The 15,016-nt window shown below is 42.7% G+C and overlaps 1 protein-coding gene across 1 annotated transcript in view; it reads right to left on the bottom strand.

Annotated features, from left to right (window-relative positions):
• The window catches only part of LOC123968081 (nuclear receptor subfamily 4 group A member 3-like), a 17,639-nt gene that overhangs the window by 2,144 nt on the left and 479 nt on the right, over positions 1–15,016 (bottom strand). The window contains exons 2-5 of the mRNA XM_046044563.1: positions 10,301–10,471; positions 9,368–9,449; positions 5,318–6,156; positions 93–222 (exon numbers count right to left, since the gene is read on the bottom strand). Coding sequence (XP_045900519.1) covers positions 93–222; positions 5,318–6,156; positions 9,368–9,431 — 1,033 coding nt within the window. The 5' untranslated portion in view covers positions 9,432–9,449; positions 10,301–10,471. The remainder of the gene's footprint in view (positions 1–92; positions 223–5,317; positions 6,157–9,367; positions 9,450–10,300; positions 10,472–15,016) is intronic.

Raw genomic sequence — 15,016 nt, 5'->3', positions numbered from 1 at the left:
GTGTGTGTGTGTGTGTGTGTGTGTGTGTGTGTGTGTGCATGGGCTGCCCTGCATGTTTAAAACGTTTTCAGTGGTCACTTCGTTGCTCTTACCTTCCTTCACCATGCCGACACTGAGACACTTCTGAAAGCGGCAGTACTGGCAGCGGTTGCGTCTTCTCTTGTCCACAGGACAGTTCTTACTGGCCAGACACACATACTTGGCGTTTTTCTGCACTGTGCGCTGGGGAGAGAGGAAACAGGCATACCGATAATCAGCCTCCAAACACAATCAACCACCTAATATTTGATTTGTTTAATTCAATTTCTGTTTTTTCCTTCCTTCCCCATCAAAGAATGAAAGCAGAAGCTCGCAGGTCAGATTTTAATTACGCGCTGAAAGGCGGCGGTGACATCAGTATAATTAGATAAAATTAATTTCCCAACAAGCCTCGCCTGCAGGAGGGACAATTTTATTAGCGCCGAAGCTGACAATGGGGACCGGGCGCGTGGCGTGCAGAGGCGGTTCCCGCGAGAGAGGGGGACAGCGGCAGCAAGAGCTGCCTGATCAGATTGTTTGTGATGCTCGAGGGTCAGCTCGTGGCACCTCGGGGGCCTTGCGCATCGCGCTTCTCTCAATGGGCCCCGCGGGAGCTGTTTTCTCCTCGGCTGACTCGCGCCATTATTACTGACCTTATTAAAATAAAATCAGAAACGGGCCACGTGGGGTGTAGTGCGCTCCCCGCGCGGACGAAAGACAACAATGACAACAACAGAGATGGTGCTGAATGCTTGGCCGCTCCCGTGCGGGCACGCACCAGTGCGCTTGGGATAAAGTTGTGTAGCCTATCAATGCCAAGTGGAATGAAAACCTCCATGAGCAGAAATAGAGGTAGGCTGTTTACAGTCTTACAGTTAGACACTGGCTTATAGCCTACTACATCACCACACTGCACTGCAATAAATTAAGAAACTATAAAGTAGCCTAAGCAGTTAGGTAATTATTCTTAATAATAAACCACAGACATAGCCTACAAGGCTATCAGTGCCGGTGTGGGATAAACTCTCTGAGGCCCTCTGAGGCGTATAGCCAATCTTTACAGGCGTCTTTCAGAGAATGATTTAAACTCTTGGGCAAGCATTTGCCTGAGTTGCAAATCTGTTACAACGAAACAATTAGCCTACGTTTGCAAAAAATAAATAACAGAAATAATACAATTATAGCTACTATGATTACTAAGTGTTTAGAGTTTGTAGCCTATACGCTGTCAAGCTATGACTCCAGTAGTCCATTCAGCAGTACCAGAACAAACTGTAAATTAAACAACCGGTACACACACAAAAAGTGTCGCGGCTTCTCCTCTTCTTTAACGCCCTCTAAAACACATCAAAACAAATACATCCAATTAGGAACCCCTCGCGCCACACATGTCCGTACCCCCGGGAGACCAATAACACACCAATTATTCCATATGCTCCGGCGCGAGCGGAACTGGCGCGTAATGGGCGCCAGCGCCGGATGAGAGTCGTTGCCATGGCACCGAAGATTGCTGTGAATGTCTCCATCTCTTCCCTTCAATGCTCGGTGACCCGCGCGCGCTGGGATAAGTTAGTTATGGTCATTAATGTGGTTGAGGAAAAATAGCATTAGTTTAGTGGAACCGTTGCATGACAGTGTGGATGATGCAAACTCAACATGGAACAGGCATGTAGCTAAACATTTACATGTCTGCACCAAGGCCAAAACAACGTTCATTTCTTTGTTGTATGTAGGCTATGTCGTCCAACAACAAAGTCAAATTAACATGCTTGAGTTCTGTCAGCTTTTGGTGTGGAGTGATACATTTGGATTTTAAGGATAGTCTAACTGGGACTCTCATATTTTGCAATAAGATCTTGTGTTTTTCCTGCAGCATATTGGGGGTTTGAGCTAAAGTAGTGGTGTAAACTCACCAGCCTACCAGAGTTCACACTGGAGGTTGGTTGAAGGGGAAGTTCTACCCCTCAGTGACCTTGGGGCCTAATTTCTAAGATAGCTGGTTCCAATAAAAGCCTTAGTTTGAAATGATCAATTAAGGTTCTGGGAAATTAAGCTCTCATGAGTGAGTGCTTGCCTGTCTCCTGCTCACTCCTGTCTCTCTCCACTGCTGTCCATGTGTGTGTTTGCATGTGTGTGTGTGTGTGTGTGTGTGTGTGTGCGTGTGTGTGTGTGTGTTTGTGTGGTTGGAGCTCTCATGACTTTGCTTTCTAATAAGCAACATGGAGCATGACTGGCATCTCAGCAGAGACACTACGTATCAAAGATAATACTAACTAGTCTGATACTCATCAATGGGATTCCATATGCGTGCAGGTGAACACACACACACACACACACACACACACACACACACACACACACACACACACACACACAGCAAACACACAGATGAAATTATCACAATATGATTATTAAATCTGTAGATGTCTATGAAGATTCTCAGTCATCCAGGTCATAGTTATCCAACGAAGGTTGCCCTTGATTTTAACCTTCGTTGGATAAATCTGTAGATCCTTCTTGTGCTCTGTACATCGCCTGGTTATTGCGGCCACATTGTTTGTATATGAGTGGATGTGTAAGAGTACTCTAGTTTTAATTAATCTCATCTGTCTCTTAATTTAACCTGATGTTAGTGGCTGAACTTCATTAAAAATAAAACATGACTAATTTAAAATTTGATTGGTATCAGAAACTGAAATTTCAGGGTGGTGGTAATCTTTGTGTGGGCAAGGACTTAATTCAAGTGAAAAAAACGCTCAGTTAAACATTGAGAGTCAGAATTGAGGAATGAGTTATGAGCACTAAAAGCACATCCACAAATGAACACACATGCTTCCAGAAGCTCACATGCTGTGGGGGGCTGGATGGAGGCATGCCGAAGCAGATTCCTGACATGTAACAAGTACTAATAGCCTTGGCTTAAATTAAAAGCCTTTAGGGATTTTGTTCCCCCTTCTCCTCTCTCCGTCTCTTCTGTCCCGTTCTCTCCTCTGCTTCTTAATCAGAAGCAATCAAACCTTTCTTTCTCTGTCCATACAGAAAGTGCAAGGGTGGTTTAAAGTAAAAAAAAGTCTAGGTATCATTGAGCGTATTTTATTGTTTTCTTTAAGGAAACTTGACTTCACTTTTATAACCTGGTTCAAAGTGCGAAGCCATATATATATATATATGTGTGTGTGTGTGTGTGTGTGTGTGTGTGTGTATGTGTATGGGCGTTTATCTGGTTTAATTTTTTCACTGAATGAATGATGAATGATGAATTATCATCTTATATGTATCATACAGATGGGTGATTAATTAAAGGAATAACCAACATGAAGTGTCATAGTATGGAGTCAGGCCACCACAAGCCTCCAGAACAGCTTTAGTGCTGCTTGCCAACTCTATTGGAGGGATAAACACCATTTCTCTATGAGATATTCTCTCATTGGTCATGAACCCTGGTGCACAGAAACATCTTTTTATTGACAGGTTGTTCCTTTAATTTGTGACCATGTTTTTTTGTCTTCTTTCTCCACTAGACCACCTCCCAACTTTTTTTTGACTCGCGTGCTATGCAAGCAATGGAGAATAAAAATTGTGAGCAGTGAACTGAGCTGACCGTATATTTTCACCTATAAAAGCACAGCTAGAGTAACTAGGACAGCTGGTGCATAAAAACAGGTCACCTTTTAATGTTTGTATTATACTAACTGAGATATAGTTTTTAATTTAAAAAATTCCAACTCACTGAATTTAGTGAATAGGTTCACTAAATTAATGGAAACCAGTGAATGGACTACATTATTCTGCCAAAATAATAAATACAGGAAAAACTGAACTACTTGTTTAAGAGATAAAATTATTTCAAAGTGAAAATGTCTTTCAAATTGCACTAATGAAATAACAATCATTTACAGGAAGCCTCTGCTATGGTTTAATGTGTAATAACTATTCAGGGATAATTAAATATAATCAGGAAAATATTTTTAGGGGACAATAGAACCATCAGGATAATGGAGTTAATGTGCCTGATAATATGAATATGAAAAAGAGCAGGTGTGTGAAAGGCATATTTCAGTTTTTGCTGCTGCATCCCTAATTCAGCATGTAACAGACTGAGAAATGTGTACATGCTACTGTATGAATGTGTGGTTGTGTGCATATGTTGTGTGGGCATGGTTGATTACATCTGCATGTGTGTAAAGGAAACATAGCGAGGTCTGACAGGCTGTGTGGCTGCTGCTGTGTGCGCTGCAGCAGGCAGACAGCCCGCGGCCTGCTGCCACCAGACACTGCTTTCATTAATTACTAAATAAAAACAAATTGTGAAACTAATTGAAAAGAAGGATAATTCATTTCCACCTACCAGAGGCATTATTCAATTACCTCTGTGTTGGCACCCTTTTGCTGTCTCTTAATTTCGCTCTCTTGTCTCATGCAACTAATCGGACGCTTACAAGTGTGCCTGAAAACGTTGTAATTCAAAAACTATGCAAAGAAATCACTTCAGTGTGAATTTACTGTATTTTTAATGAAGCATTGTACCACATGCACGTGCCAGAGAAGTGTTTTGTTATGTCTATGTTGTGTTTTATGACTGAATGAAAATTTCTGACTAAAAACTGTTTCCTGGTGATGTTAAACTATGAATGGTGTGTGCATGTGTGCGGTAACATCTGAGACAGCGAGTTGAGAAGTAATCATTTGACGGACTGAATCTCAAACTGACTCATATCGTCCCAAGGATTATGTCAGTGAATTATGGTCAATTTTGTGGCCACTGATTCACTATAAACATGCTAATGTGAAGGAGGAGTCCTTTTCCACTGGGCTATCACTGCACTTTATTTCTGAGTGAGTGGCTGAGCATCAAGCATGGAGGGCAATTGTCCCTGTTTGTTTGAGTGAGAATGTGTTTTTATCATCCTGCGTTCTCACGTAACACAAGCAATCACATGCACGCACACACACACTTTGCCCACTTGGTTGCCAGGAGAGATGACCCCTTGTGGGTGTGTTGTGCTTTCATAATGACTCTAAAGACGTTTTAGAGAGTGCAGAGAAGGGTGTAGAGTGGGAGCGAAGCAAATGCAATCAAATAGTTTAAATACGTCAGTCAATTTTGCAGCTCGATAGTGGGTGATATTTTAAGGTGGTATGTCAGTTATGTTTGAGTGTGTGCATCTGGTTGTGTGTCTGTTGGTGGGACTGAAGGCACACAGAGCAGGAACAAGCGGATGTTGATGTTGGTTTTAAAATAAAAACTGAAAGCTTCAAACTGCAACAGTGCAACTTATTAGCTTTGAATGGTCTTTACCTTGAAGAAGCCCTTGCATCCCTCACATGTGCGTACGCCGTAGTGCTGGCAGGCAGCATTGTCCCCACACACTGCACAGGTGCCCTCTCCTTGGGGGCAACGTGGCGGAGGTGAGGGCAGGCTGTCTCCTAATAGGGGGCCACAGGGCCCAAGAGCCAGGGAGCGGAAGGCGAGGCTGCTGCCCCCGGCCCCACGGTGCAGCTGGTACATGGGCTGCTCCAGGGGTGGACCGTGATGATGGGAGATCGAAGAGGAGGAGGAGGAGGAAGAGGAAGAGGTGCGAACCAGCCCTCCACCCAGACTCTCATAACCACCGACGCTACCGCCACTGTGGGGTGGCGAGTGCTGGTAGAAGTGCGGAAAGCGGGGCGACTTGAGGGGGCCTGCATCCAAGCTGGAGCCAAGAGAGTGGGGGTGTGATGGCGGGGCGAGGGGGTGCTCCTCCCACAAGAAGGAGGTGCCAGGCTGAGGCGGCAGGGATGGGGTGGTGGGGGTGGACGGGGGAGACTGTTTAAAGTACATGGTGGAGGAGGACATGGCCTCCAGTGGCGGGGCAGTTGGGTAACTCTCCTCCTCCTTTTTGATGGTGGGCCTGTGGGGAGGCATCTGGTAGAGGCAGGAGGATTTGGGCTCGTAGCTGCCCTCCACAAAGACATTGAAACTGGGGAGGGAGGTAGTGGCGGCGGCGGCAGAGATGTCACCATCACCCAGTTCCAGCTTGGTGTAGTCAGGGGTCATGAGGTCAGAGCTGTAGCTGTCGCCCTGGTAACTGAAGGACTGGCCAGAATAGGCTGAGCCTGGAGGGGCAGGCCCATACTGAGCCTGCACACAGGGCATGTCTGCCAGGGAGACAGAGCACACACGTAGGTTAGAGTTGCGTGGCACATCAGACCACATGTACTCCAAAAATGTTTCATACAAAAAGCAGTTCATGTTGTTAGTAGAGTACAGCTGTACATTAATCATCATAATCATTAGTGAGTGAGGAAAGTTTAATGATGTATTAGTAAACCTGATTTAAACAGAAAAGCAGGACTCCCGGAAGAAGATTGCCCACAAAAGCACAATACAGAAACAACTCAACAGTAAATCTACAGGGTACATAATCTGCTAGAGGCACATGCACACAAGGGTAGTGCTACACAGGGTCAACAATTAAACAGTGAATGACCAAAAACGTCTGCACAGCTCTATTGGAACAGGCATTTTTTTAAAGCTCTTTTAAGATTATGAAGTGTTACAAAGGTTTTCTGAATGCACCTTTCAAGGAATATGAAAAAAACTTTGAACAAATCTTTCCATTTACTGCCATTTACTCAATTTCCTGTTTTAACACTTCTTGCACTTCACTGAATAAGTGGAGTAGAACTATTTGGAGCATGAACACACAACTTCAGACCCTGCTGATTCTGCACACAGTTAGTAAGAAACAGAAACTGCATTGCAACTTCATCAGTGCGCAATTCTGAGGCAAAGCAGTCATAGCAAAGATCCAATTCACTTAACAAATACTGAAATGCTGAGTTTCAGGAGTGTGTGTGTGTGTGTGTGTGTGTGTGTGTGTGTGTAGGGTTTGCGTCTGTGCACACGTGTGTGGGTGGTTATTCTCTGGTTAGTCAGATGGCAAAACAGATGAGATAACATTAAATAATAATGGAACCCCATGGTGGTGCTGGATGCTTGCTGCACAACCCACACACACACACACACACACACACACACACACACACACACACACACACACACACACACACACACAGACAAAGACACGCACACACACGCACACAAAAAAACACACAGATATTTCCTCTAACTACTGCAGACGCCAGTCGGTATTTCTCGAGTTTTCCACTTGATTTAATTCTGTCACAGCACGGGTCACCACCTCATCATCTGTTTGTGTCTGAGTGTGGACTAAATGGTCTTGTCTTATCAAACCCCTTACGTAATTCACTCCACCTGCGTTTGCATGCGTGCCCCTGAGCGCGCACGTGAGTGTGTGTGTGTATGTGCGGGCTAATCAGTTATGACTGTCAGCGCAGCCAGGGTTTTGTGGTGTTTGCTCGTCGCTACAGAGCAGGGGAACTGTCAACACAGCGCTGCTCCCATTGACGCCCAGCATGCGCGAGCTCTGCCGTAATCGCCCAGTTCCCCGCGCGTCATGTTTGTCTAGTCAAATACTGGACATATCGGTCCTGCTGTTGTTCAAGCACTCACAAATACCTCCATCCAAACGGGCGCACTATGGCTCCGTCAGTGAATTAAAGTTTTTTCCTGCTGTGCTACACTAAAAAAAAAAAAAAAAAGCCAATCTTTTTTTTAACAAAATAAGTAAAATAAGTCCTGTAAATGTAAAATCCCCTTTTCATATTTCCATGTATTAGGCTACTTCTACTCATAAGCTAATAATAATACACTTTGAAAATAGCCTACAACATTTAGTTTGCAGCCATATATGCCTAATAAACTACATGAATGTCACTCATGGCAGAAGCAGACAGAGTGACGCATTCATTTCAGCCGCTCTGACTCCAATTAATTTATACCTGAGGGGCAGCTAGCATGTTGGCTGTGGGGGCTCGAAAAACAAAAAGGATGACTCAAAGCGTTAATTAGCCTAAGTAAATGAGAACAAAAAAAACAACAATGGGAGAGACACTCATCTATACATAACTTTATTTTTATTTTAATTTAATTTTAATGATTTTAATTGATTTGGTGTAAGCCTATTTGTCATAGCCAAGAAACAAAAGGTCAAAAGAAAGCTGACCTCTCAAACTGGACCTGGTGGGAAAAATGACAACAATTCATTTTAAAATAATCCCAAACTAATAACAAAATTTTCTTGGGTAATATGAAAGTTTGAGTATAAATTATTTTCTGAAAATTCACTCATCAGACACATCACATACAGACAGACAGGCCTACAGTGTGTCTCAGTGGGAATATCAAGCTGCAAGATTTTTATTTTTAATTGAGGACATGAGTCAAGCTGTAGGCCTTGCCTGTGCTTAACGTCATCAAGTTTTTTCTTTCTTCCACCAGTGACCAGCTCTTAAACCCACGTGGAAAAACACACATGCAGCATCATGGGCGTCATGGGGCCTTTCTGAGCTATACCAAAATACTTTTGCAACTGATTAGGCATCAGAGGAAGACGAAAGACACCAGAGAAAAAAAATGAACTGAGATGTGGAGAGTACAGTGGTGAACTTTGTGGGTCTCTGTGTTGTGTCAGTAGGTCAAGCCTCAGATCAGTGTTGGGGTTCAGTGTGTGTGTGTTGGGGGCGTTTAAGACTTACTGCACCTGTCTTAGCAGCAGCAGCTATGTGCACACATATATATTTAAATACAATAGGTTTGCATGTTGATGCCTGAGAAGAGATGAAAGATAAAAAGAGAGACAGAGAGGTACAGAAAAATGTTGTAAAACAAATATACTTGACAGCTGACAGTTACTTCAAACTATATGGACTGTGATGTTTGTCTGTGTGTGTGTGTCAGGTGAAGAAAGAAGCTTTTGATAAGCTGTTGTTGTCATTCACACATAAGGGCATATGCACACACGCATATATTTTAATCAGTAATAATGTTCAAGATGTCAACATGAACCCGTATGCGCTCATTCTGCCAATAAACATGCACCCATATCCTGAGAAGAACCTGTAAAACCTGCACTTGTGTCTGCAAACGTCTCATCCTCTTTGGCGCTTTACATCTGGTGATGTGCCTAGCATTCACGCAGAAACACACACACAGACACACGCCCATGCTCACAAGCGTGCACACTCTCTCTCTAACACACTCACCAATACAAATAGAATTGTATAAGTGGAGCGTCTTCATTTTTATATCACTGAAGCAAATCTGTAGGAAACCCTTCTACACTCCAACACCACCATCAGATTACCTTTTTTTTTTACACTTGCATGCAAGCAGGTGTGTGTGTGTGTGTGTGTGTGTGTGTTTGCAAGCAAAAGGACAGACAACCCAAGCAGAGTCAGACACAGGTGGTGCAGCATAGTGAGTCGAAGGGAAACAGTCTCTAACCTCGAGGTGTGCATTTCAACTGGACAAACTGCAGCTGTTCCAATAACTGAGCGCGCTTGTTCATTGTCAGAATGCCATAGATCTAACAAATAAAAACATGAAGTTGCAGACATAAATACAAAAACACAGGATTTTTTGGGGGGTCAGTGAATCATGACATAATTTGTTTGAATTTAGTGGCCTAACACAGTTAATTGATGATTTTAATACAGAAATACACACACACACACACACACACACACGCACAAAGCCACCACTGACTGTATGTTAAATATCTATATTTAAGCCTATTATTTTAAGGGTTTATTACTTCTTTAATTTATCAAGGACAGAGATGAAATTATGTGGAGACAAAATAAAACATAAACAAAACTGTAACTGAAACAACGTACAAAAGATATAGCCATTATTTGGTTTGTTTTAGTCATAAAGGCTTTTGAAAAAGGTGGTTGAGTCATTAGGAGGATCGATGTCTATGACCTATGTGATTCGCCCACAGCGTCTGAATTTAGGTGTGCCTGGTCTCAAAAGTCTCTTATTTCTGCTCGTCTGTCTAATGATTGAAATGTCAACTCAGTCCGCATTTGCCAGCTGACACAAACACACAGATGCATGAGCATGTTGAAAAAAACTTTAGGATTTGCTAGTGATTTTTAATATAAGGATGTCTCCTTATATTAAAAATCACAAAATGAGCTAAAACATAACATATCAGCTCAGTTAAATTCTGAGTTCACAGTTGATATTTTTTGCCCTTTACAATAAAACATAAGCAAACGCCTCTCACACCACAATAGGTGCACAAATACTGATCTGAGCCACAACAGTCACACTGACTTTAAAGCATCAGCTGAAAGAAAGAAAGAAAGAAAGAAAGAAAGAAAGAAAGAAAAATAATTGATGATGTTGAAAAGGAAAGGCTCGGGTCTGTACCTGGTGAAAGAGCTTCGCGCTGAATGGTGCTGGGTGTCCGGGATTGAGGGGTGGCGTGGCTGCGGCCGGGACAGGACTCCTGGAGCAGGGATGACTCGGCGGGCGTCGCAGAGGAAGTGTCCGGTCGCCGAAGCTCCGAGCTCGGCTGGGCTCGCTCTTCCGAACCTGTGTCTGGAGGACAGATGCCTGGGTTACAGCCAGTCATGTGGCGGCAGGCAGAATAAAAAGGTGTGTATATCGTACCCTCGACTCAACGACCATCAGGTACCAAAAATCACACTTGGAGGCAGATTTAGAATTGACAGATTGTTTTACATTTTTTCACTGATATTTACAACAGTCTTAACATCCCAAAACATTCGAGCTAAGAGAAATGTTGGCACAATTTAAAGACAAATACGATAAATACGATTTCATTTTAGACCATAAAGAGATAATTATCTTTTTTAGAAAGTCAGCAAATCGGATGAAAAGAAGCAGAAAGATGAAAGTACATGCAAACTGCTGTGCGCACATCAGAACGCGATGCCAGAGGCAGAAACGGTATAGAAACCATAGGAAACACAAAGTAAAGGAAGATTTACGCGTTTAAATTAAACGTTTTGGCATTAAGTATGACACTAAATGCGTGCTACAAAGAGAATATTATGAACCACAACTGAGGACTTTTAGCTCATATCAAGACTTACGTGGGCGACAAGTTTCATTCTAAGACAAAGCAAGGCTCCCTTATTATAACAATTAAAATTTTGCGCTACAAAAGACACAATAAACAAGGCTACAAACCATACACAACTTCCACAAATACAGACCTACAAAACTGACAACTTTTAAAAAAGCAGTCTGTGCCAGTGCCTCCAGGCCACCGTTTTTCTTGCCTCTGATCGCCACCGCATTCGCCTGCTCAGGGTTCATCCAGAGCCAGGGAGAAATCTGTAAATTTTGGAGAGTCGGACCTGAAACCAAACCAGTGGACTCCTGTGTGCCGTGCGCCTCCAACTCCCTCTCACTGCAGCAGGGCGCACTGTGGCCGCAGGATTTCAAGGCCCAGAGCGCCCCCTTTCTGTCACACACTCACTTATTTACGCACGCTCTCTCTCTCTCTCTCTCTCTCTCTTTCTCCACCTCTCTTTTCAAGACACAGACCCTCTGGTATACGGTCAAGTCGAGATACCACTCGATCTCCCGGTAAGCGTCTCAATGTTGTGTGTTGACGAGCCACAGCCCCCATAACCGACGCTCAGTTCTACAGGCACCTGTAGACTGCCGTCGTTTCTTATCTTTGTGTCAACAGATCAAATTCGTCCTCTTGGACAGATAGACAGAGCTAACTCTAAACTTACATACCAGTTCTGAGAGGAAACCGTGGACCTCTATGAACTCTTATGATGGTTCATTGGTCAGGATATGACTTTTATGCATACTGAATGCCAGAGACTTCAAATATGTTGAAATAAAGAAAAAAGACAAACCAGAGTAAACAAACAAGTAAGGTTGTGTATATTTATTGAATTAGGGTTGATTTGGAACAGTTAAGGCATTATTCAATTATGTGTGGTGCCATTGGAGTGCAGAAAAAAAATCTAGTTGTTTCCAGCAGCAGCAGAAATAACATATTCTTTGATACAAGACTAAATAGCCTGATTCACTTACATAAACTTGAAGTCAAGAGCACAATTATGCGTAAATTAGCTCTTGTCACAACCTTTGTGGGGATTTAAAGAGGGAAAATTAAATGCCATATTCACAATAATCTGCAAAGTGAGACATTCACTCTGTTTTTTTTCTAAATGAGCAAACTGGTCCCCTCTCGCTTTCTTCTCAGGCCGAGACAGTCGGTGGGGCTCTGGCCCTGCGCGCACCGGTAACCAAGAGAACGACACAAGAGCTGCAAAGCACGCGCCCCGGAGCGCCGGTAGCCCCCGGTAGCCCCTCGCACCAATAACCCCGGACAGCGCGAGGCTTCCAGCAAACAGAGACAGAGAAAAGAGGGGACATAAAGGGGAGACCAGAGAAATATGTGAGTATAGGCCTACTGTAAATCAGCCCTGAGAGGGAGACTATCAGAAGTGGCTGCGTGCGCGGCGTGCGTGCGTGCGTTAACCTGAGTGTGTGAAAGTAGGAAAGGTAAAATAAGAAAGTTGCTCAAGTACCTTAACTCAGCAGTGGCTGTTTCTTACAATAAATTGGGTAGCCTTGGCAGCTGCTGTAGATAACAGCGTCTGTTGTCATCAGATGTATATAACAGAAGGCTTCAGAAATGTGATGTGGCAAGGGTGTTTTTCCTGCTATCAGTGGGATGAGAGGCCGTGTCCTCCTAGAGACAGTCAGACTGCTGACATTTAAAACTGGCCACCAGTTTTGGAAAACAATTATCACCTTTTTTGTGGAGCTCTAATCCCCAAAAAGCAAACCAGGGTTAAGAATCACATTGATACTTAGGCTACTGTAATAGCCTAATCGTGGACTTGCCTGTCAGTGACATAGCCTACAAACACGCCCACTATCCCACAAACACACCATGTAGGCTAAATCTTATAAATCACTCATTAACAGCACAACAGAAAATCCTACATGATGAGGCAAAAAACAACAACCCCACATGGCATAAAATCAAAGAGCTTTAACTCTCCTCTCTCTCAGCTCCTGACTGAATGTAGGTTAGACTATTCTCCTCTCAGACCATTAGTGCGTCTGACTCCACTATTCATTGTGTGAGTGAGAGGCATCTCATTTCCATGACAACCAGAAAGGATAAGATACCTTCCTAGCGCAAATTAAATTCTAATTTAGCTTCATTTGTTCTCGGAGAAACCACACGGACAGACAACATGAGCAGCTGTACTCGCAGTGGAGCTTGGCAGATCAACAGGTTATATAGCCGCACAAAGTTGGACAAACCAGACACAGGTGATGTTATTAATGTCTATTCAACACCACATGTGATTTAGTTAATATAACATGCATTGACGCAGCTGAGGGTTAATATGTTTTGGTTCTGTATGAGTCTGGCAATCTAAGAAGTACGCTGTACGGAAGAATGTCATGGACTCATTCATTCACAATTTACTTACTGGTTTGCTGTAGCGGTTCCGTCTTTACATGTGGTAATAACCTCGCATGAAGTATCCTATTTCCATCCAGAATAATCACCAAGAGTCGAAATAACGTAGAGGGAAAAAATATTTAAAAACCTCTTATTAGCCTAATATTGGAGAGGAGCGTGGCGCATTGGCGACAAAAAAGTTTCTTGTTCTTCCTTTTACTTTTTCTAAATTCACGAAGTAGAAAAAAAAACGAAGCCGAAAAAATAAATAAATTAAGAACTCCCGGTATAAGGAGTGTGTCTACGTCCGTTCCCGCGAGCTGAGTGTTGTCAGTGCTGATGTGTGCTTTGCAAAGTGTGGAGTTGTAACGCGGGTTTGTTTATGTGCGCCGTCTGAGGGGAGAAAGTCAAATAGTGCATTTATGTGGGCTCTGCCTCCACACAGAGGCATGGTATGCGCTACGTCAATGTGACGCCATGGGAGAGGTGACGTCACCCAAAGTAGATCTCCCTCTGTCTCTCTCTCTCTCTCTCTCTCTCTCTCAGTACAGTACCAGACACATAAGACCCGCACGCCGTGCCAGATACAGAGAGAGAGAGAGAGAGAGAGAGAGAGAGAGAGAGAGGCGTTGGTTTGATGGGTGTAGGGGAGGAAGCCGAGGGGGATCCGTCGGGCGAGCAAGCACACACCTTGCCTCCCTCCTTTGTCAAAATTTTATACTCATCATTAAAATGAAAGCAAATTCAAAAGCTTTTACAAAACCAAACCCAAATTTTTAATTTGCTGGAAAACTATGCCTACCAATTTTACACAGTCTTATCAGTGGGAATCTAATCTAAGTATGCAATTAATACACAATATAATTTAGACCTATCATAATCACAATCACAATCATAACACTTATCAGGCCAAATCACTAGTCACCACCAAGAAAAGTTTTAGTGGCAAAAAGTAATATTACTTTTAAATGTTGAGGTACTTAGCGAGTATTTTCATTTTATGCTACTCTGCACTTATACTTTCCTACATTTTAGAGACAAATGTTACACTTTTTTACTCCACTACATTTTCAAACAGCTATATTTATGTGTTACTTTGCAGATTCAGGATTTTATGCAAAACATAGCATATATGTCTTACAAAAAATGATGCATTTACAAACTAACTACAGTGTATAAAAGATTTAAAATTTGCTCCATGGCCAGCTACAACATTAAAATGCTTCTTCTGTGTTACAGCATCCACAGAAACACAACAATTTGAAATTGGTAATTTTACATAAGTATAATAATTTTACATAATAATAAGTAATTTTACCTTTAGTATATACTTGTACAGATTTGTACTTTAACTTAAGTCAATTTTTAATGCAGGACTTTTTATGTGTAACGCTGTATTTTTACGTTGTGGTATTACAACTTTTACTGGTTGTACTTGAGCGAGACGCTGAATGTTTGTTGTGGTTTGTGTGTTTTTTGATGTGACGACAGGAACATTTTTAGGCTAATGTTAATAATATTTTAAGTAGCCTACTTCCTGCATTATGCCCACATGTCTTAATGTGTCTTGAATGGATGGTTGCCTCTACTTCACCTCATGCTTCCTGAGACACATGAGCCTGTATGTGAAGATGGTCAATATAGACTCTGTGCCTTGAGACCACAAAGTC

Source organism: Micropterus dolomieu, linkage group LG03 (assembly GCF_021292245.1).
Source record: "Micropterus dolomieu isolate WLL.071019.BEF.003 ecotype Adirondacks linkage group LG03, ASM2129224v1, whole genome shotgun sequence".
NCBI classification, from domain to species: Eukaryota; Metazoa; Chordata; class Actinopteri; order Centrarchiformes; family Centrarchidae; genus Micropterus; species Micropterus dolomieu.
This window is presented reverse-complemented; position numbering and strand designations above follow the sequence as displayed.